The sequence below is a fragment of the Mustela putorius genome, unplaced genomic scaffold, assembly GCF_011764305.1.
Source record: "Mustela putorius furo isolate JIRA1106 unplaced genomic scaffold, ASM1176430v1.1 tig00003853_pilon_pilon_pilon, whole genome shotgun sequence".
NCBI lineage: Eukaryota > Metazoa > Chordata > Mammalia > Carnivora > Mustelidae > Mustela > Mustela putorius.
The window spans coordinates 85,030,760-85,054,428 of record NW_025422005.1 but is presented as its reverse complement, the minus strand read 5'-3'; the positions used below and the strand labels follow the sequence as shown (position 1 = coordinate 85,054,428).

At 39.5% G+C, this 23,669-nt stretch overlaps 1 protein-coding gene across 1 annotated transcript in view; it reads left to right on the top strand.

Moving 5' to 3' along the window:
• The window catches only part of DBT (dihydrolipoamide branched chain transacylase E2), a 54,684-nt gene that overhangs the window by 25,913 nt on the left and 5,102 nt on the right, over positions 1–23,669 (top strand). Inside the window, exons 5-10 of the mRNA XM_045064908.1 lie at positions 4,518–4,639; positions 14,347–14,563; positions 16,128–16,294; positions 21,022–21,099; positions 22,666–22,857; positions 23,006–23,077. Coding sequence (XP_044920843.1) covers positions 4,518–4,639; positions 14,347–14,563; positions 16,128–16,294; positions 21,022–21,099; positions 22,666–22,857; positions 23,006–23,077 — 848 coding nt within the window. The remainder of the gene's footprint in view (positions 1–4,517; positions 4,640–14,346; positions 14,564–16,127; positions 16,295–21,021; positions 21,100–22,665; positions 22,858–23,005; positions 23,078–23,669) is intronic.

Below are 23,669 nucleotides of genomic sequence, written 5' to 3'. Positions count from 1 at the left end.
TTTTGGTTTTTCAGCTTACTTCTTAGCATTATGATCATGCCCACCCATGATTCTCCTTCCTAACTTTCTGGGAACACCAGTAACTAAGTTTGTTAAGAAGTAGGTACAAAGAAGAGCAAGTATTACTGGTTAAGAGTCTAAATTTCTTTTTTCTGGAGTGAGGGCATGGTTTTAATGCTGAGGCTGTGTGGCAGCTGTTCTAAGTATTCTGATCCTAAAGCTGTGCGGAATTAAGTTGCCAGAACATCTGGCCACCACCACTATATCTAATTAATCCTAATTGAGGAGTCTTGCTATCATGGGAAAGTATTAAGGAAAGAGAAGGAGGAACATAAGCTATAGTAGAATCCTGTCCTTTAACATCACTGTCTCTCATTGACTGAATACTTTCTCTGTTCTAATGCTGTATATACATTATTTCATGTAATCATGTAGATTGAGTTATCTAGATTATTACTTGCATTTGACATGTGCATCATTGAGACCCACAGAGGTTTAACATCTTGCCTATAATCGCATAGTTAGTAACTGGGGGAACTACAATTTGACCCCAGCTCTGTTTAATTCTAAAGCCCGTAATCCTAGCCACTTTGTTACAGTGAAAATTCTAGTCAGAAACTATGAGTATCAGCTCCATTCTGCTGCTAGAACACTGGGACTGAATTTCTAGCACTGTTTGTATGCACACTTATGAAAATCTGCTATAACAACATAAATAAGGTATCCCGCGGAGTTTATAATCTTATTTTTTTAAGATTTATTTAGATAGATAAACAGCACGAGTGGGAACGGCAGAGGGAGAGGGAGAGAGTCTTAAGCAGACTCTGTGCTGCGCCTGACATGGGGCTCGATCTCAGAATCCTGAGATCATGACCTGAGCCAAAATCGAGAGGCAGACATCTAACCAACTGCACCACTGAGGCACCACCCTACAAAGAGTTTATAATATTAAAATGTTTATCAGGATTAATAAAGTATTCTGAATTGAAGAAAAGTTCTTTGAGGGGTGCCTGGGTGGCGTGGTTGGTTAGTGTCTGACTCTTGATTTTGACCACATCGGGCTCTGTGCTCAGCTTGGAGTCTGCTTGTCCCTCTCCCTCTGCTCCCCTCCTCCCGCCACCTCCCCACCCCTCTCACACTCTCTCTCAAATAAAGAAATAAAAAATAAAAAACCTCTTTAACCTAAAACCATTTATAGGTAAAACCATTTCTCATAGCATGTCGGGACGCCTGGGTGGCTCAGTTGGTTAAGCAGCTGCCTTCAGCTCAGGTCATGATCCCAGTGTCCTGGGATTGAGTGCCACATCGGGCACCTTGCTTGGCAGGGAGCCTGCTTCTCCCTCTGCCTCTGTCTGCTGCTCTGTCTGCCTGTGCTCGCTCCAGCTCCTCTCTCTCTCACAAATAAATAAATGAAATCTTAAAAAAAAAAAAAAAGAACATAGCATGTCATTTAATTAAATTATACTCGACATAAATTACAGAGTGTAATCCCTGGGCATCACAAGTGGGCAGTAGTTTATTTAGCTGTAATTTAGTTTTGTTCAGCCAGTTGTAGATTAAACTGATTGAATTAGCTGTTTCAATAATTTGATGTGAAAGAGAAAATGCAGTGGGATCTCATTGGTTTGGGTATCATCAATTCTCAATTTATGATCATTTATATAGGAACTAAAGTTTACATTTGTTCTACAAGGAAAGGTCGTCCTAAGAAGTTTTGCAGAGAGAAAACTTTTTGTGAAAACAAATTGTTCCAAACACCCTTGAGTGCTCTAGTATTTAAACATTTTCTATGTAAGAATTTCCCCAATTAAGTGAATTTAATCAACTACTTAATGTCATTTTTAGAAATAGTTCTTAAAATACCTAAGAATATTGCAATTTCAGTTTTAATGTTTTTACCAATTCAAATTACTTTTTTATTTAGTTAATCTGAAATAATAGTTCTGTTAGAAATTTGCATCACTTGAGGAATTCTGACAACATTAAATTGGCAGTTTTTGTGACTTATTAAAAATAAATGACTTATTTATAAAATAAAATACATAAAATTTATATAATAAATGACATTTATAAAATAAATGACTTATTAATAAAAATGCTTATTTACCAGAGTTTTTTGTTCATTTTAAAAATTTAAGGCTTTTAAAACTATGTATTCTAAATCCACTACTGAAAGAATAAAACCCCACATATTATAGTGCTAGAACCATGAAAATCATGTCACTTGGGGGAGTGTTTTGAAATTTTTGTTTAGCCTTAACTCCATCGCCCCTAGAGTCTGTTTCTGTATTGGTAATGTTGAGAACTCTGCACTTCATTTCTGTAACAGTGTTGTGATCATAAAAGGAGAAAATATGTGTAAAAACACTTAGAAAATGATTTAAGGTACTGTGTAGTAAGGTGGTATTTTAGTGCTGAAGAGAGCTTTCTTCTAACAACTACCTGACTACTACAAATAATATATAATATGAATGACTTCTTACCGATGAACTTGTCTCATATTTATACCCAAATTATTCTGAAAGGCAGTACTACTTGGTCATATATCGGAATGTTTTCCAGAAAAGCTGAATAGCAATACATTCAGTGATCTTTTGGAAATACATAACTTTTGTATCTGAGCATTATTACATTTCTCATATTACCACAAATACACATTAATTCAGGTTATATTTAGAATTCCTACAATAGGATCACCTTGGTTTCCCTTTGCATCCTAGTTCCTAATGCTCATCTTTCTTACTAATTTCTCCAATAACTTCAACAGATGATACTACAAGATTTCTCAAATTGCAGCAAAACTATACCTTGAACAATAGGAGCTGTATTCTAGCTTCTGTGAGAAAATTTATCAGGGTCGTGAACTAATGGAAACAACACAGGGTGAAGCAGCCTCAGAATGATTTCCAGTTCTTAATAGTGTCTCAGCTGTGTAAACTTAAGCCAATCATTTCATCTTTCAAGTGTCAGATTTTTTTAATCCACAGGGTGGGATAATAACACCTATCTTACACAGTTGGAGTGAAGATTAAAATATGACACTGCATATGTAGTGGAGTATTTGACATATAATAGGTCATTGTGGGGAAGAAAAAACAATTCTCCCACTAACCTTCTGAGTTCTTAGCTGAGACTTCCTGTAATAAAAGACAGATTCACTAGTGAAAAACAGACGTTTATTAACATGTACACCTCATCTATACATGGGAGACACCCAGGGAAAAATGAGTAGCCCAAAGAAGTGGCTTTAGAGTTTAGGCTTAAATAGCATTTTGATAGGGAAAGGGGAAGTGGGATGTTGGCTTCTTAGGGGAGAGTAAATAGTTTTTCAGGAAGACGAATGGGCCCTTAGAGAACAGATGGGAGGTATGACAGTTTTGGGTCAAAGTTTGAGTGTAGTGCTGACTCCTAGTCTCTCCTATGATGGGAATCAATATTCCCTAGTGGATGAAACTCCTGGGGAAGGGGTTTATGACTATTGAATTCCTTCTGGAAGATCTGTCTTTAGGCACATGAGAGTTTAGGGAATGCCTTTCCCTGCATTTGCTGTTCTTCAAATGCCTACAGCTCAAAATAATCAGTCCATGAAAGTGGTATGCTCAGGATGGCATATTCTGCTAACCTACATGCTCAGTACAAGTTTTGTTTTGCTTTCCCTTCTGTGCTATTAGGGGAACTTTGAGAGCTCCACTGGGGCCGTTCATAGCCCACTGAGGAGAAATGAAGAGATTGTCTTTCTGTAGGTACAGCAGTGGAGAATTGTTCCTTGCTCTGAATGGAATGTCGGAGCAAATTCAGTTGCCTGCTTTCAGAGACTTAGTGTCTAATTCACTCATTCCTACAGAGATTTCTGTACAGACTGGATTTCCAAGCATCAGACTTTGACAGTTCAGTGCTCTCTGAAACTTTTATTTTTGGTTGCAGAAATTCATGCTAAGAGCCTGAGTTCGTTTTTCATCTATTGGCACTCTAGATTTAGAGACTAGACCAACCACATTAGCATTAGCCATGAAAATAAAATCTTCCTCAGCATTCCTTAAGCCGTATTCAAAGCAGAGAAAAATGTTATGTGCTTTATTATATTAGAAAGGCGTTTTAAGATTGTCACAGATTTTATGGATTCTTTCATGTCATTTGCCTCACATATGATTCTTATTGTATACTATTTAAGTATAAATGAGAACTTTATCAGGGAAGTATTTAAAATACAAAACATTTAAACATTTATTGAAGAAGCTTTCACTTTTTAACTTGTAGCTGCTGCATGATTCTAAGAGAAATGAAGTAAACACCAGGTAATATAAACATTCCGCAGCTCTAGGTACCAGTACCCCCCTCCCCTCAACCCCTTTTGTTTCCCTCTGTAAAGTTGTGTCTTCCCACTTTGAAGTAGCCTGACTAGTATGCTTTTGATTAGATGTATTAAGTTCAATTTATTTGTATATTGTAAGCCACGAAGCTCGTTTTATTTTTTTGTATTTTTCAACTGAAGAGTAAAATTTTACCTTGTTGACCAGATTCAGAAGAAGATGTGGTTGAAACTCCTGCTGTGTCCCATGATGAACACACACACCAAGAGATAAAGGGCCAGAAAACACTGGCAACTCCTGCAGTTCGCCGCCTAGCAATGGAAAACAATGTAAGTTGTCTTAATATTTAAGTGTGAGGTTGCATAGGAAATATACATTTGTATCAGTTAGCCAACTTTTCTGTGAAGAGATGGCTCAAGTTGAGATTCAAGGAAAATGATAGTGTGTGTTACTGAAAAGTGATTGTTGCAGAAAAGCACCAGTGAGAAATGAGAAACCACAAACTTGTTTCTTGTATTAGTTGAGCAGTGTGGTTTTATTATTTTTCCTTAGAGCCTAATAAATGTCAGGGCTACCATCTATGGAACACTTGTAGATACTAGTGTCTTGGATCAGGTCCCCTGGCTGCCAGTTTGAGACAGGGATTTGGATGCATGTGAAGGATCAATTGAGGGGAGGGAACAACTTTTCTAGGAATGAGGGAAGCAGATAGACAAGGGAAGAGAAGGAAAATGGGCCAGGCAAGGATGTGGTCTCAAGGATCTCATCCAGTACAATTTCAGTGGTTTCATCAAAACCATTGAAATTGTACTGACTTGAGATGAGGAGACCAGCCTTTTGAATTTCCTCCTGTCCATCATTTGTACTTACCCATCATTTGTACTTATCCCAGGTCCTGGAATCAGTATGTATACATTATCTCATTTAGTTTTTACAGTAATGCTGTAAGTTATGGGGGCTATTTGGAGATGTGGAGAGGTGAAGTAACAGGTCCAGGGTCACACAGCTGACATAGTGGTGGAGCCAGGATTCGAAGTGAGTCTCTGTGACTCCAAAACCAGTGCCCTTACTCCTGATAGAGTGCCTCAACAGTTACTGCGTCCATTTTTTGAGTCAGACACTGTATACACACACAGTCTTTCTAATCCTCATGGCCATCCTGCAGGGTAGTTTGGATTATCCCCATTTTGCAGATGAGAAAGGGCAGAGAAGTTGATTAATTGCCTCAAACTGAGTTAAGTAGCTAAACTGGGGGTTTGAACACAGCTGTTCTTTTCCAAACTTGGGTTCTTTGCACTATGCAGGGTTTTTGTCTCTTTGAGAGAGGTAGTTAAGTTACAGTGGGGAAAAAACAAAAGCTTACATTTTAAAAGTAAGGTAATGAGTCATTAAAATGTTCATATCCCTTCAGACCCTTATCCTGTCATTGGGAGACTATCCCAAGGAAATGATCTAGGATATATTCTTTTAAGTCTTTTATATAGCCAAAAGTGAGATGGCACATACGGGTTCAGAATGAGGAATATGCTTAGGTAAATTATGTTAAAGATTTATTTATTTATTCAAGAGAGAGAGAGAGAGGGAGAGAGAACAGGGGAGGAGCAAAGGGAAAGGGATAAGCAGACTGCCCTGAGCACAGAGCTCAAAGTGGGGCTTGATCCCAGAACTCTGAGATCATGACCCAAGTTGAAGGCAAGAGTCAGGGCGCTCAACCAGCTGAGCCACCCAGGCATCCCTGGGTTAATTATGTTTTAAACCCTTAATGAAAATTTATGTAGCAGTTAAATGTGTTCAGATATGAAGACTATTTGGCATAATAGAAAATAGAAATAATATGGAACACTACATTGTTAAGGGCATCAGATGAAAGATTGATATTATGTATTACTTTGAAAGTTATAAGTATTTTACTAATGTTGTTCTTAATTATATAGAAAAACCTCTGGGGTACCTGAATGGCTCAGTCAGTTAAGCATCTGCCTTTGTCTCAGTTCATGATCCCAGGGTCCTGGGATTAAGCCCCACATTGGACTCCCAGCTCAGTGAAGAGCCTGCTTCTCCCTCTGCCCAGACCCCTTTATGCTCTGTCTTGCTCTCTCACTCTCTCTATCTCAAAAAAAAAAAAAAAAAAAAAAAAAGGCAAAACTATCTGTAGCAGTGCCTGATTTTGCTTTCCTATACCATTTCTTAAAGATGTATATAATAAATGGAATATTTGTATAATTACCAAAAATTACTAGATTACTTATTGTAAATCACCTTTTCTTTTTTTTTTTTTTTTTTTTTGCAGTTCACATATTTATGAATTGGGTTTGTTTTAACAGCCTTTTGATCCCACAGTTCTGGGATCAAAAGCCAGTGGCATTTACAGTTATTTGAAATTACCTAAAAATTATTTGAATCCTCAGAATTTTTTTTATATACTAAATGTTTGACATGATAATATCCTTTATTCTTCTGAAGTCACCCTTAGAGAAGCACTAATACAAATGATGCCGGACTTAACCCTGAGAAATTAATAAATACACAATAAGTATGAGGCTATCATCTAAGGTTATGTCTTTTTATTTAAACAGAATGAAATTTAAAGAGAATATTTTATTTCTGTACCAAACATAGAAGGGATTAAATAAAGCCTGATCAAAGTGTTTCCACAGAGAATCATGAACCTTTTAGGTTCCAGGACCCAGTTCCACTGGGTGTATTGGGGGCGGAGGTTTGGGGCGGGGATGGTTCCCACATCAGCAAGCAATTCTCTGGACATCAACTGAGTGTCCTACAATTCAGGTCAGTTCTGCATGGTCTGTCGATAGTGTCAGAATTGACAGGTTAATGGTTCATTCCTGCAAGACTGCCCACCCTCCCCCACAACAGTTCAGATGCTCTCAAGCCAGGTTATCATCTATGCTTCTGACCAGCTGGCTACAGATAGGAGTTTCCATTGACTCCTCCAACTCAGCATGCCAATCACAAACCCAAGTTATTACCTGTCCTTCTGACCTGTTGGCCCTCTCTTTGGGTTTGATTAATTTGCAAAAGCAGCTCACAGAATTTAGGAACCCCATTTACTTACTAGATTACCGATTTATTATAAAAGAATACAGGGGCGCCTGGGTGGCTCAGTCATTAAGGTCTGCCTTCAGCTTACGTCATGATCCCAGGGTCCTCGCATGGAATCCCACATGAGGTTCCCTGCTCTTTGGGAAGCCTGCTTCTCCCTCTCCCCATCTCCCTGCTGTGTTCCCTCTCTCGCTCTCTCTGTCAAATAAATAAATAAAATCTTTAAAATAATAATATAAATAATACAATTCCAGAACGGCCAAGTGGAGGGACACAGAGCATATGTGGAAAGAGGCATAAGGGATCCATGCCCTTTCCAGGTGTGCCACTCTCCCCAAATCTCCACGTGCTCACATCCTGGAGGCTCTCTAAACACAGTTCTTACTGGGTTTTCTTTGAAGGCTTCACTACATGCTTAGGACTGACTGAATCATTGTCCATTGACAACAGAACAGATTCAACCTCCTGCCCTTCTGCCCTTCCCAGATTTGGAGTAGGGGTACTGAAAATTTTAAACGTCTAGTCGCATGTTGGTTCCCCTGATAACCAGCCTCCATTTTTAGTTTCCCAAGGGCTTCCTAAAGTTAATTAACATAACAAAGGAGACCTCTTTTCACAGGCCCTTTCAAGGGTTTTAGGAGCTCTGTGCTGGAAATGGGGAGGAAGACCAAAAATATACTTATTATAAATTACAATCTCATAATGATTGTGTAGTGGAAAGTGGAATTTTGTCATTTGTTATTTAGAAACAATAAGGGCACCTGGGTGGCTCAGTCGGTTAAGCATCTGCCTCTGGCTTGGGTTGTGATCCCAGGGTCTTGGGATGTATCCCCTGTCTGGCTAGCTGCTCAGTGGGGAGTCTGCTTTTCCCTCTCCCTTTACCCTTCCCTCTCTTCATGCTCAATCTGTGTTCAAACATGCTATAAAGGCATATACATGTGTTGCATCTTTCCCGGTGTCAGCTTTATTCAATCACAAAACAAGGTTAAGATCATTGTAAAGTAGGTTCAGGATTCCAAACTCTGACATTTTACTATGCATTTAACCTGGCTTCATACACGTCACAGAAAGCAAAGTATGATATAAAGTCATACAACAAACAAAATACAATAAGGGTAAGAAGTTAACAAACCAAACACTAAGTAAGTCCCTGAGTGCACCGTTGAGAGGAGGATGCCATCTGGTCTGGGTCAACTCTCCGCACATGCTGCTTACTGTGTGCAGGCAGTGCAGGATCTCTTAGTTCAGAAAGCAGTTGGGCGAACTTTTGGTGGCAGTTGCCTTTTTAATGCAGTCAGATAAGGCAGGGTCTAGCATCTAAAGAGTCTGTTTGCTACAGAGGTCTAACCTTTTTATTTGTTTTTTATTTTTTTAAAGGATTTTTTTTTAAAGATTTTGTTTATTTATTTGAGAGGCAGAGATCACAAGTAGGCAGAGAGGCAGGCAGAGAGAGAGGGAAGCAGGCTCCCTGACAAGCAGAGAGCTCGATGTGGGGCTCTGTCCCAGGATCCTGGGATCATGACTTGAGCCGAAGGCAGAGGCTTCAACCCACTGAGCCACACAGGCGCCCCAAGGTTTTGGTTTTTTGAGAGAGAGATTGAGAGAGTACAGGTGGGGTGAGGGGCAGAGGGAGAAGCCAGACACCCTGCTGAGCAGGGATCCTGACATGGAGCTTGGTCCCAGGACTTGGAGATTCTGACCTGAGCCAAAGGCTGATGCTTAACCAACTGAGCCACCTGGGTGCCCCACGGTCTAACCTTTTTAAAATTTCATTAATTTTAGGCCTTGGCAGGCTTCTTCTGATTCTAATAACTTCTAGTACCTGGTTCTTCCAGGTTTGCATGACTTTACTGATTATTAGTCATTAGAACTGTGCTGGTTTTCCTGATTTCCTGCTTATGTCATTGCTTGACATGGGCTCTCTCTTGCTCTCTCTACAGAAGGTCAGAAACATTGGTCTACATTTGCTATAGTGTTTAAGTCTTTAAATTTTCAGTTCTCCTTATATAGTCTCCAGAAATTTAAAAACAAAACAAAACAAAATCTATTAAGAACTATGCAAGAAGTTTAAAAATAATTGATTGCTTATAAAATGTAAGTTTTCATAGGTATGGATTATATACAATGTAGATACTGCATTGTTACCACCCGGGCAAATGAATTGTATATACAAAAGTAATGAATAAAAAAGTAACAATGACTATATACAGAGGATAGCTATAGTTTAAGAGCATTCTATTAAGATGATAAAAATGTTATTTCTTTGTACAAATTTGTAGTGGACAGAGATTATTTTTACCTTCAATTGATTAAATTCTGTTTAGAGACCTTAATGATGAATATATTTATTTCTAGGTAGTTTTTGATGTCAGAAAATGTTGGGGTTCAGAGCAAACAGTCTTAAGACATCTTTGGTGCAAAAAGGTGGTTTTATTAAAGCACAGAGACAGGACCCATAGGCAGAAAGAGCTGCACTGGGGCCATGAGGAGTGGCTGATTATATACTTTCAAGTTGGGAGGGGGTTAGGGATAGTTTAAGACTCTAAGGAATCTTGAAAGCAAGGTTTCCAGGACCTTGAGGGGGCAAGTTAACCATTGTTAGGAAAAGATCATTTATTTCTAATAAAACTCTAGTCATGAGCCCCTTCAGATGTTTATCAGTGGGCCGTATGCTTGGGGGATGACTGCCAAAATACATCTTGAGGGGTAGAGATAAAGGGAGTTTCCAAAGGAATTTTTAAAAAATAATTTATTTATTTATAAACATATAATGTATTTTTATCCCCAGGGGTACAGGTCTGTGAATCGCCAGGTTTACACACCTCACAGCACTCACCATAGCACATACCCTCCCCAGTGTCCATAACCCCACCCCCTTTCTCCCGATCCCCCTTCCCCCAGCAACCCTCAGTCTGTTTTGTGAGATTAAGAGTCACTTATGGTTTGTCTCCCTCCTGATCCCATCTTGTTTCATTTATTCTTCTCCTACCCCCTTAACCCCCCATGTTGCATCTCCACTTCCTCATATCAGGGAGATCATATGATAGTTGTCTTTCTCTGTGTGACTTATTTCGCTAAGCATGATACCCTCTAGTTCCATCCACATCGTCGCAAATGGCAAGATTTCATTTCTTTTGATGGCTGCATAGTATTCCCTTGTGTATATATACCACATCTCCTTTATCCATTCATCTGTTGATAGACATCTAGGTTCTTTCCATAGTTTGGCTATTGTGGACATTGCTGCTATAAACATTCGGGTGCATGTGCCCCTTCGGATCACTACGTTTGTATCTTTAGGGTAAATACCCAGTACTGCAATTGCTGGGTCATAGGGTAGTTCTATTTTCAACATTTTGAGGAACTCTGTGCTGTTTTCCAGAGTGGTTGCACCAGCTTGCATTCCCACCAACAGTGCAGGAGGGTTCCTCTTTCTCCGCATCCTTGCCAGCATCTGTCATTTCCTGACTTGTTAATTTTAGCCATTCTGACTGGTGTGATGTGATATCTCATTGTGGTTTTGATTTGTATTTCCCTGATGCCGAGTGATGTGGGGCACTTTTTCATGTGTCTGTTGGCCAGCTGGATGTCTTCTTTGCAGAAATGTCTGTTCATGTCTTCTGCCCATTTCTTGATTGGATTATTTGTTCTTTGGGTGTTGAGTTTGCTAAGTTCTTTATAGATTTTGGACACTAGCCCTTTATCTGATATATCGTTTGCAAGTATCTTCTCCCATTCTGTCAGTTGTCTTTTGGTTTTGTTAACTGTTTCCTTTGCTGTGCGGAAGGTTTTGATCTTGATGAAACCCCAATAGTTCATTTTTGCCTTTGCTTCCCTTGCCTTTGGCGATGTTCCTAGGAAGATGTTGCTGTGGCTGTGGTCAAAGAGGCCAGTGTTCTCCTCAAGGATTTTGATGGATTCCTTTCTCACATTGAGGTCCTTTATCCATTTTGAGTCTATTCTCATATGTGGTGTAAGGAAATGGTCCAATTTCATTTTTCTGCATGTGGCAGTCCAGCTTTCCCAACACCACTTATTGAAGAGGCTGTCTTTTTTCCATTGGACGTTCTTTCCTGCTTTGTTGAAGATTAGTTGACCATAGAGTTGAGGGTCTATTTCTGGGCTTTCTATTCTGTTCCATTGATCTATGTGTCTGTTTTTGTGCCAGTACCATGCTGTCTTGATGATGAAAGCTTTGTAATAGAGCTTGAAGTCCGGAATTTTGATGCCACCAATTTTGGTTTTCTTTTTCAATATTCCTTTGGCTATTCGAGGTCTTTTCTGGTTCCATATAAATTTTAGGATTATTTGTTCCATTTCTCTGAAAAGAAATGGGTGGGATTTTGATAGGGATTTCATTAAATGTATAGATTGCTTTAGGTAGCATAGACACAATATTTGTTCTTCCAATCCAGGAGCATGGAACATTTTTCCATTTCGTTTTGTCTTCCTCAATTTCTTTCATGAGTGCTTTATAGTTTTCTGAGTATAGATTCTTAGCCTCTTTGGTTAGGCTTATTCCTAGGTATCTTATAGTTTTGGGTGCCATTGTAAATGGGATTGACTCCTTAATTTCTCTTTCTTCTGTCTGGTTGTTGGTGTAGAGAAATGCAGCTGATTTCTGTGCATTGATTTTATATCCTGAAACTTTACTAAATTTCTATACAAGTTCTAGCAGTTTTGGAGTGTACTCTTTTGGCTTTTCCACATATAGTATCATATCATCTGCAAAGAGTGATAGTTTGACTTCTTCTTTGCCGATTTGGATGCTTTTAATTTTTTTTGTTGTCTGATTGCTGAGGCTAGGACTTCTAGCACTGTGTTGAATTACAGTGGTGATAATGGACGTCCCTGCCGTGTTCCTGACCTTAGCGGAAAAGCTGTCAGTTTTTCTCCATGAGAATGATATTTGTGGTGGGTTTTTCATAGTTGGCTTTGATAATATTGAGGTATGTGCCCTCTAACCCTACACTTTGAAGAGTTTTGATCAGGAAGGGATGCTGTACTTTGTCAAATGCTTTTTCAGCATCTATTGAGAGTATCATATGGTTCTTGTTCTTTCTTTTATTGATGTGTTGTATCACATTGATTGATTTGTGGATGTTGAACCAACCTTGCAGCCCTGGAATAAATCCCACTTGGTCGTGGTGAATAATCCTTTTAATGTGCTGTTGAATCCTATTGGCTAGTATTTTGGTGAGAATTTTCGCATCTGTGTTCATCAAGGATATTGGTCTGTAGTTCTCCTTTTTGATGGGATCCTTGTCTGGTTTTGGGATCAAGGTGATGCTGGCCTCATAAAATGAGTTTGGAAGTTTTCCTTCCATTTCTATTTTCTGGAACAGTTTCAGGAGACTAGGAATTAGTTCTTCTTTAAATGTTTGGTAGAATTCCCCTGGGAAGCTGTCTGGCCCTCGGCTTTTGTTTGTTTGGAGATTTTTGATGACTGTTTCAATCTCCTTACTGGTTATGGGTCTGTTCAGGTTTTGTATTTCTTCCTGGTTCAGTTGTGGGAAAGCATCCATTTCTTCCAGATTGTCAAATTTGTTGGCGTAGAGTTGCTCATAGTATGTTCTTATAATTGTTTGTATTTCTTTGGTGTTAGTTGTGATCTCTCCTCTTTCATTCATGATTTTATTTATTTGGGTCCTTTCTCTTTTCTTTTTGATAAGTCTGGCCAGGGGTTTATCAGTCTTATTAATTCTTTCAAAGAACCAGCTCCTAGTTTCGTTGATTTGTTCGATTGTTTTTTTGGTTTCTATTTCATTGATTTCTGCTCTGATCTTTATGATTTCTCTACTCCTGGTGGGTTTAGGCTTTCTTCCTTGTTCTTTCTCCAGCTCCGTTAGGTGTAGGGTTAGGTTGTGTATTTGAGACCTTTCTTGTTTCTTGAGAAAGGCTTGTACCCCTATATATTTTCCTCTCAGGACTGCCTTTGCTGTGTCCCACAGATTTTGAACCCTTGTGTTTTCATTATCATTTGTTTCCATGAATTTTTTCAATTCTTCTTTAATTTCCTGGTTGACCCATTCATTCTTTAGAAGGATGCTGTTTAGTCTCCATGTATTTGGGTTCTTTCCAAATTTCCTCTTGTGATTGAGTTCTAGCTTCAGAGCATTGTGGTCTGAAAATATGCAGGGAATGATCCCAATCTTTTGATACCGGTTGAGACCTGATTTAGGACCGAGGATGTGATCTATTCTGGAGAATGTTCCATGTGCACTAGAGAAGAATGTGTATTCTGTTGCTTTGGGATGAAATGTTCTGAATATATCTGTGATGTCCATCTGGTCCAGTGTGTCATTTAAGACCTTTATTTCCTTGTTGATCTTTTGCTTGGATGATCTGTCCATTTCAGGGAGGGGAGTGTTAAAGTCCCCTACTATTATTGTATTATTGTCGATGTGTTTCTTTGATGTTGTTATTAATTGGTTTATATAGTTGGCTAGTCCCATGTTAGGGACATAGATATTTAAAATTGTTAGATCTTCTTGTTGGACAGACCTCCAAAGGAATTTTCATACGTTAAAGACAACTTACGGAGTCCTGGGGTTGGGAGAATGTTAAGCTAAGATTGCCTTTTGCCCTTAGCAAAGTATTAACATCAAGGCAGCTGAGTTCTTAGAGGAATGTCACTCTGCCTGTCTCAAGGACTTGTCAGTGGGCCATAAGTAGTAAGGAAATTAAATTTTTTTTTTGCCTTTGTTTCCCACATTGGTTTAATTTTTTTTTTAAGATTTTATTTATTTATTTGACAGACAGAGATCACAGGTAGGCAGAGAGGCAGGCAGAGAGATAGGAGGAAGCAGACTCCCTGCTGAGCAGAGAGCCCAATGCGAGGTTCGATCCCATGACCCTGGGATCATGACCTGAGCTGAAAGCAAAGGCTTTAACCCACTGAGCCACCCAGGCGCCCCTTATTTAATTTTTTAACATTAATATGTGTCTTCTTCTTCTATTTTTTTTTTTTTAATAGATTAAGCTGAGTGAAGTTGTTGGCTCAGGAAAAGATGGCAGAATACTTAAAGAAGATATTCTCAACTATTTGGAAAAGCAGACTGGAGCTATATTACCTCCTTCGCCAAAAGCTGAAATAGTGCCACCTGCACCAAAACCAAAAGACAGAACTATTCCTATACCAGTATCAAAACCTCCAGTATTCATAGGCAAAGACAAAACGGAACCCATAAAAGGTAATAATAGTAATGTAGGTCACTACTACAAGTTATTGGGGGAAATTTACTTCTGTAGATCCAGGTGTATAGAATATGGTGTTTTCAATTCCTACTGAAGGGAACGTTTAAGTTGATCATACTTTTTTAAGTGGTGAAATAGCATAGTTTTTCCAGGAAATGCTTTAATCTCTACTGTTAATTTCTGAAGAGTATTATGTGAGCAGGTTTCTTGGAATATAAGTTTATATACTAATAGTTGTTCTTTTTAAAGACTCAGTATGTTAGGGGCGCCTGGGTGGCTCAGTGGGTTAAAGCCTCTGCCTTTGGCTCAGGTCGTGATCCCAGGGTCCTGGGATTGAGCCCCACATCGGGCTCTCTGCTCCGCAGGGAGCCTGCTTCCTCCTCTCTCTCTGCCTGCCTCTCTGCCTACCTGTGATCTCTGTCTGTCAAATAAATAAATAAAATCTTAAAAAAAAAAAAGACTCAGTATGTTATAAATGTGATTTTTAGTCAGCTTCAGAATAATTAGGTGTGATTTGTTACCTATAAACTCTTAGGATGATTAACTTCCAGAAGTGTGGCTTTGCAAGAAAGCCAGTAAGGATACATGACTTGTATCCTTTTGTATTTTTTTAATATGCCCCAGCATTAAGGGCACTTACCTCTTAATATCATTACACTTGACATTGGGTACTATGCTGCAGTCAGTGCTCCAGCATTGGAATTAATGTCTTTTAATTACATAATGAAGATGGTGGCCTTGAGAGGGAGAGTAGGGTTGAAAAAGTAAATGACATTAGAAAACCCTCCATTTTAGTAAAAAGGTTTAAAGGATTTAAGAATTTAAAAATATGTGCCTATGGGCGCCTGGGTGGCTCAGTGGGTTAAGCCTCTGCCTTCAGCTCAGGTCATGATCTCAGACTCCTGGGATCTAGTCCCGCACTGGGCTCTCTGCTCCTCAGGGAGCCTGCTTCCTTCTCTCTCTCTCTCTCTCTCTCTCTCTCTCTGCCTGCCTCTCTGCCTACTTGTGATCTCTGCCAAATAAATAAATAAAATCTTAAAAAAATAAAATAAAAATATGTGCCTGGGTGGCTCAGTTGGTTAAGTATCCCACTCTTGGTTTCAGCTCAGGTCATGGTCTCAGGGTCATGAGATTGAACCACCTTGGGCTCTGTGCTCGTGCAGAGTCTGCTTGAGAGTTTCTCTCTCTGCCCCTCCCCCCACTAGGGCATGCATGCTCTCTTGTGCTCTCTCTCTCAAATAAATAAATAACCCTTAAAAAAAAAGAATTTAAAAATATGTGTCAATTTGGGATTCTGGGTGGTACAGTTGGTTAAGCATCCCACTCTTGGTTTTAGCCCAGGTCATGGTCTCAGGGTTGTGAGATTGAGCCTGCCTTGGGCTCCGTGCTGAGCACTGAGTCTGCTCAGATATTCTCTCTCCCTGGTCCTCCCCCGTGTACACACTCATGCATGCATGCTTTCTATACCTCTCTCTCAAATCTTAAAATATATATATGTATTCAATGTTAAAATATATATATGTATTCAATGTTAAAATATATATATTTAATGTTTTCCAGGATTTCACAAGGCAATGGTCAAGACCATGTCTGCAGCCCTGAAGATACCTCACTTTGGATATTGTGATGAAGTTGACCTTACTGAATTGGTCAAGTTAAGAGAAGAATTAAAATCCATTGCTTCTGCTCGTGGAATTAAACTCACCTTTATGCCCTTCTTCCTAAAGGTGAGGTTTCATTCATTTCAAACAGGGCTTGAATAGGACATTAAAATTTTATTTTGCAAATATGCAATCTGTTAACTATGGATTTAGATAAAAATACTACTTCTCACCACATCATATAGTTAGAAAAATGTATAAGTGCATTATTTCTTTGTTTCTTAGGAATTTATAAAATTAAAATTTGTGTCTTTTTTTTTTTAAGATTTTATTTTTATTTGTTTGACAGACAGAGATCACAAGTAGGTAGAGAGGCAGGTGGGCGGGTGGGGGGAAGCAGGGTCACCACTGGGCAGAGAGCCCAATGTGGGGCTCGATCCCAGAACCCTGGGATCATGACCTGAGCCCACGGCAGAGGCTTTAACTCACTGAGCCACCCAGGTGCCCCTGTGTCATATTTTTATCAGCTCATCTCTCAGTGAGATAGTGGCTTGTCTTGCCAGTTAAATAAAGCCTTTAATTCTGATAGGATCACTCCAGCAAAATCCTGATTTGAACAAAAACAGGACTTGGTGTTGATCTTGCATAGATCACTGATATGTATCATTTTCATTTATTCAACAAACTTAATTGGAGGGTCATCATTTCTTGGCCTTGTGACTGGTATAAAACCAGACTATCAGCTGACTGTAGGCAGCTCCTCAGTATCTCACTCATATTAACAACCATTTATGCAGCAGGTGTCGTGTGGCCGACCATGTACTGAGCATGCTATATACATCATCTCTTATAATTTTCAGAATAACCCTGGCATGCAGATATTGCTATTCCCACATTCCATTTAAGAAAATTAGGAATTTCTCAACTTCTCTAAGTTGAGAAACTTGTCAAGGATATATAGCTAAGTGGAGAAGCTAAGTTTCAGGTTCTAGTCTGTTTTACTCAAAAATACATATTGGTGTCTCTAACTCCAGCCCTTTCTCCATACTGCACCCAGATGAACTTTTCATTTCTATAAATGAAAGCACTGTATTATTCCCTGATTCTTTCCAGTGGTCTCCTTCATTGTCCTCAGGTTAGTTTCTAAACCCCTTAATTTGGCATATAAATAGGATTGCAAGTCTCTGCTTCCTACCTCTCCAGCTTCATCTCTCAGGCACTCCTTCTGGGTTTGTTTTTTGGTTTTTTGGGGTTGTTTTTTTCCAGTTTTGTTTTGTTTTGTTTTCAGAGAGAAAGAGAGAGAGCACAAGCAGGGGGAGCGGCAGGGAGAGGCAGAGGGAAAAGCAGGCTCCCTGCCAAGCAGGGGAGCCCACTACGGGTCTCCATCCTGGGATCATGACCTGAGCTGAAGGCAGACACTTAACTGACTGAGCCACCCAGGCACCCCTCCTTCTGTTCTGGTCAGATTAAGCCTGCATAGTTGTTGGAATTCATGTGAAATGCCCCCTCCTCCTTTGATCAAATATCTGCCCATCCTAAATGCCAAATTCTGTTTGGGAACAGCCTCCTCCAGAAGCTTTCTGTGGCTGTCACAGTTTGAGTTCGATATTCCTCTTGCCCATTGCAGTTCATCTCAGTGCAGTGCAAGTGTTGCTCAGTTTTCTCTTACTGCGTGCTGAGCTCACAGGGCCCAAACTGGTCTTTACCTCCTTCGTTTCAGCTGCTAGCCGAACAACTAAGTGATCTATGAACATGGGATGTAATAGATGTCTATAAATGAGACGCCTGGGCTACATTTTAGCTATAGAGTCATTTTTAGAGACACAGTCATCGAATCAGGTGGATGAAATTACCCACATGGTGTGCAAGGGAGGAGAAAAGGCTAAGGAATTTACATCAGTGTTTAAGGGATAGATAGAAGTGGATTTGGCAAAGACAGTGGAAGAGAGTGAATGGATCAACAGTATGATGACAGAAAAACCAGGCAAGTGTCTCCTAGAAGCCAAAGTGTATCTCTTGGTGTATAATGGACCACTCCTAAGTTTAGTGTTTTGGAACAACAGCCATTTATTATTTCTCATGAATCCACAGGTAAGCAGGCCCAGTCTGCTGATCTTGGCAGAGCTCACTTCTGTGTCTACAGACAGCTAGTAGGTTGGTGTAGGTGGGCTAGTGTAAGATGGCCTTGGCAGGGATGACTCGTTTCTCTCCCTTATGTCTTTCTCAGCTCTGCAGCATGCTAGCCTGCACGTGGTTTCATAGTACTATTAGGGATGAAGAGGAAGCAGAAATGCTTCAGCACTTTTTCCAAGCTCTGCTATATCACGTTGGTTCTTGTCTCATTGACAAAGCAAGTCACGTGACTGAGCTCAGAGTCAGCTTGCAGAGAGCACCACCAAGGGCATGGATACAGGAGAGGCATGAACCATTGGGGCCATTCACTCTGCCACTCATGCCAAGAGAGAAGAAAAATGTTGTGATGGGGATGCCTGGCTGGCTCAATTAGTAGAACATGGGACTCTTGATCTCAGGGTCGTTGGTTTGAGCCCCATGTTGAGTGTGGAGATTACTTAAAAATGAATTTCAAAGCCCTTTAAGAAAAAAGTTAGGGTGGGAATAGGCTATTGGATTAGTAATTAAGAGGTCATGAGTAGAAGTGCTTGGATGGCTCAGTGGGTTAAAACCTCTGCCTTTGGCTCAGGTCATGATTCCAGGGTCTGGGATCAAGCCCCATATCGGGCTCTCTGCTCAGCAGGGAGCCTGCTTCCCCTTCTCTCTCTGTCTGCCTCTCTGCCTACTTGAGATCTCTATCTGTCAAATAAATAGATAAAATCTTTTTTTTTTTTTTTAAGATTTTATTTATTTATTTGACAGAGAGAGATCACAAGTAGGCAGAGAGAGAGAGGAGGAAGCAGGCTCTCTGCTGAGCAGAGAGCCCGATGCGGGACTCGATCCCAGGACCCTGAGATCATGACCTGAGCTGAAGGCAGCGGCTTAACCCACTGAGCCACCCAGGCGCCCTAAATAGATAAAATCTTAAAAAAAAAAAAAAAAAAAAGGTCATGCATGGCCTTAGTCAGGACTGATTGAATAAAATATTGTTGAGGTCGAAGCTTGACTCCAGTTGCTTGGTGGATGAATAGAAATCAAGAAAGAGGAGATGCTATAAATATCTGGTAAAAGGCAGATGGAGCATAGGTACAGAGGGCAGGTATGGTGGTAGTTTGGGGTAGATTAAGGAAAGATTCCATCTGCCCTCTTCCCTTCCTGGAAAAACTGGAACAGATCTGAGGCTGAGGGAAAGTTGGAAAATGGAGAGTTAAAAATATGTGAGTGACAAATGACAAAAACATAAGAGTAAAAACTGGCGACATCTGTTTTGAAGGAAGGGGAGACCAGCTTTTTATTTTTTTTTATTTTTAAATTTTATTTATTTATTTGAGAGAGAGAGAATGAGAGCATGAGAGGGCAGAAGGTCAGAAGGAGAAGTAGACTCCCCATGGAGCTGGGAGCCCAATGCGGGACTTGATCCTGAGACTCCAGGATCATGACCTGAGCCAAAGGCAGTTGCTTAACCAACTGAGCCACCCAGGTGCCCCGAGACCAGCTTTTTAATATGCTGAATTTATTTTATTATCATTTGTCTTCATCGTTTTAGTCTGAATGAAATACCTGATATTTATTTTGAGAATAAAATTTAGTGTGCTTTGTTTTAAAATGACATTTTTTCTGCCTATATAAGTTTCAGAACATCCAGGAAATACTAAAATGTATTGTATAGGGAAGAAAATAACTTCTTATTGAGGGACTCACCCCCACCTTGTTTTTTCTTTTACAAAATTTGGACTGTACTCAAAATTCTGTTAACACTTAACCATAATCATGGATTTTTATATAAAGAAGATTAAACTTACAGTTGTCAAATCAAATGCTTAGTAAAACTTGCCTTAACTCTCTAGTTCGAGGAAATGATTTTTTTTTTTTTTTTCAACCACTGACCCCCAGACAAAAATAACACTTAACACAATGCTGGTAAAGAATTCTTTATTGGACTAGATGAAGGCTAGGATGGGGAGAGAGGTGGATTTCAAGGACAATCTTAAGCATTTTTACTTACCTATTTTTTAAATGTAATACAAGGCATGACAACCAAATTCAGTGTGTGAGCTTTGATTAGATCCTAGATGGGCAGAAAAACAGGGTATAAAGCACATTTGGGGGACAGTTAGTAAAATTTGAATATGGACAGAAGAGGAATGGTACCGAGTAAGAAGAAAAAAAAGGAAAAAAGACGAAGGGAGAAGAAAGCAGAGGAGGGAAATAAAAATCCACCAACTTGGCGAGGTAGCCAATAAGTAAATGTTCACACCAGCTCTGCCCTTCACTTGGCCAAGGACACCAAGAGGAACACTAGCCTCACATGGTCAGTGCCCTTGGAAACCCTTCGTACTTGTTCTTTCTAACAGCTTACTGCCTTTTTGTTTTAACTCAGTGTGTTTTTGAACTTCAGATTTACTTCTCATGTAAGATTCTACACGTAAAATTCTTCTCCTGTAGAATCTAGACATTTTGTTTGGTACTTTCTTTGGTCAGTCTCTACACTTATTTTGAAAATCTCCTGAAGTTAATAAGCTGCCTGACGGCTTTATCTTTTATTCTTCAGTGATTACAGTGACTTGGTTCCACCCTCCTTGAAGGTGATATTGGGAGTAGTACGCCTGAGTACATAAAGATGAGAAATTAAGCTCAGTGTCAGTAAGGGTTCCCACCCTCCCTCCCTCACCCGCCTTATTGCCTCTGATTCCCTCTCCCCGTTACGAGTGCTAATGTTGCATTCTCTTTCTGTTCAACAGGCTGCGTCCTTGGGACTACTACAGTTTCCTATCCTTAATGCTTCTGTGGACGAAAACTGCCAGAACATAACTTACAAGGTTGGCTATGTGTTGTGGAAAAGTGCTTGTTATAAATAGAAAATGGTGCAGCTGTGCTTATAGGTTGGAAAAGCTTCTTTTGTACCCTGAAGAGTGATTTTTTTTTTTTAGACTAGAATTAAAGGTATGGGATAAACTATTAAACTGAAATATAATTTGTTATTTTTACTGGTTATACTGGTTACTAATGATACTGTTCAGATATATGGAGTTCCATTTTCTAAGTCCCTTTTGTTTATTGCTTAAAATAATAGAAATAAGTGGCCGTCAGGCAATGGATTATGTTAACGATCCTACACACCCTCCCCTTAAAGAGATAACCTCTGTCAAAATGGAGTTCCTGTAGTTTTTAAAACAAGACATTTTTTTTTAAGGTTTTCTTTATTTATTTGACAGAGAGAGACACAGCAAGAGAGGGAACCCAAGCAGGGAGAGTGGGAGAGGAAGAAGCAGGCTTCCTGCAGAGCGGGGAGCCCGATGCAGGGCTCAGTTCTAGAACCCTGGGATCATGACCTGAGCCGAAGGCAGACACTTAATGATTGAGCCACCCAGGTGTTCTAAAACAAGAATAATTTAAACAGAAATAGGACAAGTAATGAAAGTATGCATTCCATTTGAATGAGCTCTTCTGTTTGGAGTGAAGATTTATTGAGACTAAGAACTATTTTGGGGATGTTAATCATTACTTATATTTCTATCTAGTAGTAAGCTTAGGTATTTTAGGGGGTCAGATCTAAAATCTTCCCATATAAAGGGGTGCCCAGGTGGTTCAGTCAGTTAAGCATCCAACTCTTGATCTCAGCTCAGGTCTTAATCTCGGGGCCGTGAGTTCAAAGTCCAGATTGGGCTCCATGCTGGGTGTGAAGCCTATTTTTAAAAAAATAAATTAATAAATTAAATAAAATCTTCCCATATGATTAATTTCCTGATTAAGTATCTACTTGTTGCAAAAAATTCCGGCAAGAAAGTAACTATTTACTTTTTAATCTCATGACCTAAGATAACTCACTGTTGATGTTGAGATATGCATTCTTCTAGGATTTTATTTTTGCATACTTTAAAAAAATAGTATTTTTATTTTATTTTTTAAAAATATTTTATTTATTTATTTGACAGAGATCACAAGTAGGCAGAGAGGCAGGCAGAGAGGAGGAAGCAGGCTCCCTATACAGGAGAGAGCCCTATACAGGGCTCAATCCCAGGACCCTGGGATCATGACTGGAGCCAAAGGCAGAGGCTTTAACCCACTGAACCACCCAAGTGCCCCTCCAGAAAGTCTTATGTAACGACCAGCTTATATATCCACTAATAATGAATGGAAATAGCCTGTTGCCCAATATTCTTACCAACAAAAAATGATTTTTTCAAAAAAAATATTTTTAAAATTCTTTAAAAATTCTTCAGATCATCATCAATCTGGTAGAAAATAGTTTTTGGTTGTTTTTCATAACAAAGGTTAGTCCTTTCTTTTCGTTTACTTATAAAAAAAATCATACTGTATGTATGTGTGTGTGTGTGTGTGTGTGTGTGTATATTATATATATACACACACATTTTTTTTTTTAGGCTTCTCACAACATTGGGATAGCAATGGATACTGAGCAGGGGTTGATTGTGCCTAATGTGAAAAATGTCCAGATGTGCTCCATATTTGAGATCGCCACTGAGTTGAACCGTCTTCAGAAATTGGGCTCCGTAGGTCAGCTCAGTACCACTGATCTTACAGGAGGAACATTTACTCTTTCCAACATTGGATCAGTGAGTAATAGAAATGTTCAAATTCTAAACTTTAACTGTAATTCTGATCATATGCTCAATTAAAACTATAATATTTCATTTCCCATTTGTTCCTCAAAAGCTTAATTTTTCTACTCTTCTGTTTTACTTTTTTTTTTTTTTTTTTTAGATTGGTGGTACCTATGCCAAACCAGTGATACTGCCCCCTGAAGTAGCAATTGGGGCTCTCGGATCAATTAAGGTATGTTTATTAAATAATTGGCAAAAGAGTTTTAGCAAATTGGGAGGGTTAACACAAGACTGATTGTTTCTGAGGTTTTGCCCTGAGTTTGTAGGCTTGAGTGTAACATTTGGCTCTGTAAGCCAGTTATTCTTCCTAAGAGGTAGGCCTGCAATTCCAGTGGCTGCCTTTATGTATAGGAAATGGTGGTGATCTGGATTGTTCCGTATAGAACCACTGTGGTTCATGCCAGGCACAGATGCGCATCTTTATGGATAATCACAAATACAGTCAGTATGCTCCCATCAAAATATTTCCAAAGACCAGAGATAATAGTAAGCCAGCCCAAATTATTATTTATAACAAAGTGAGACACCGTTTAGACCATTTTTCTCATGCTTCACTCTGCTTAAGACTCATTGAGAGTACTAGTTAAAAATGTAGTATTCTTGGGGGGTCTGGGTAACTCAGTTGGTTAAGCATTCTGCTCTTGATTTTGGCTCCGGTCATGATCTGAAGGTTGTGAGATTGAACCCTGCATTGGGCTCTGTGCTAGACATGGAGCCTCCTTAAGATTCTCTCTCTTTCTCTCCCTCTGTCCCCCCATTTCCCC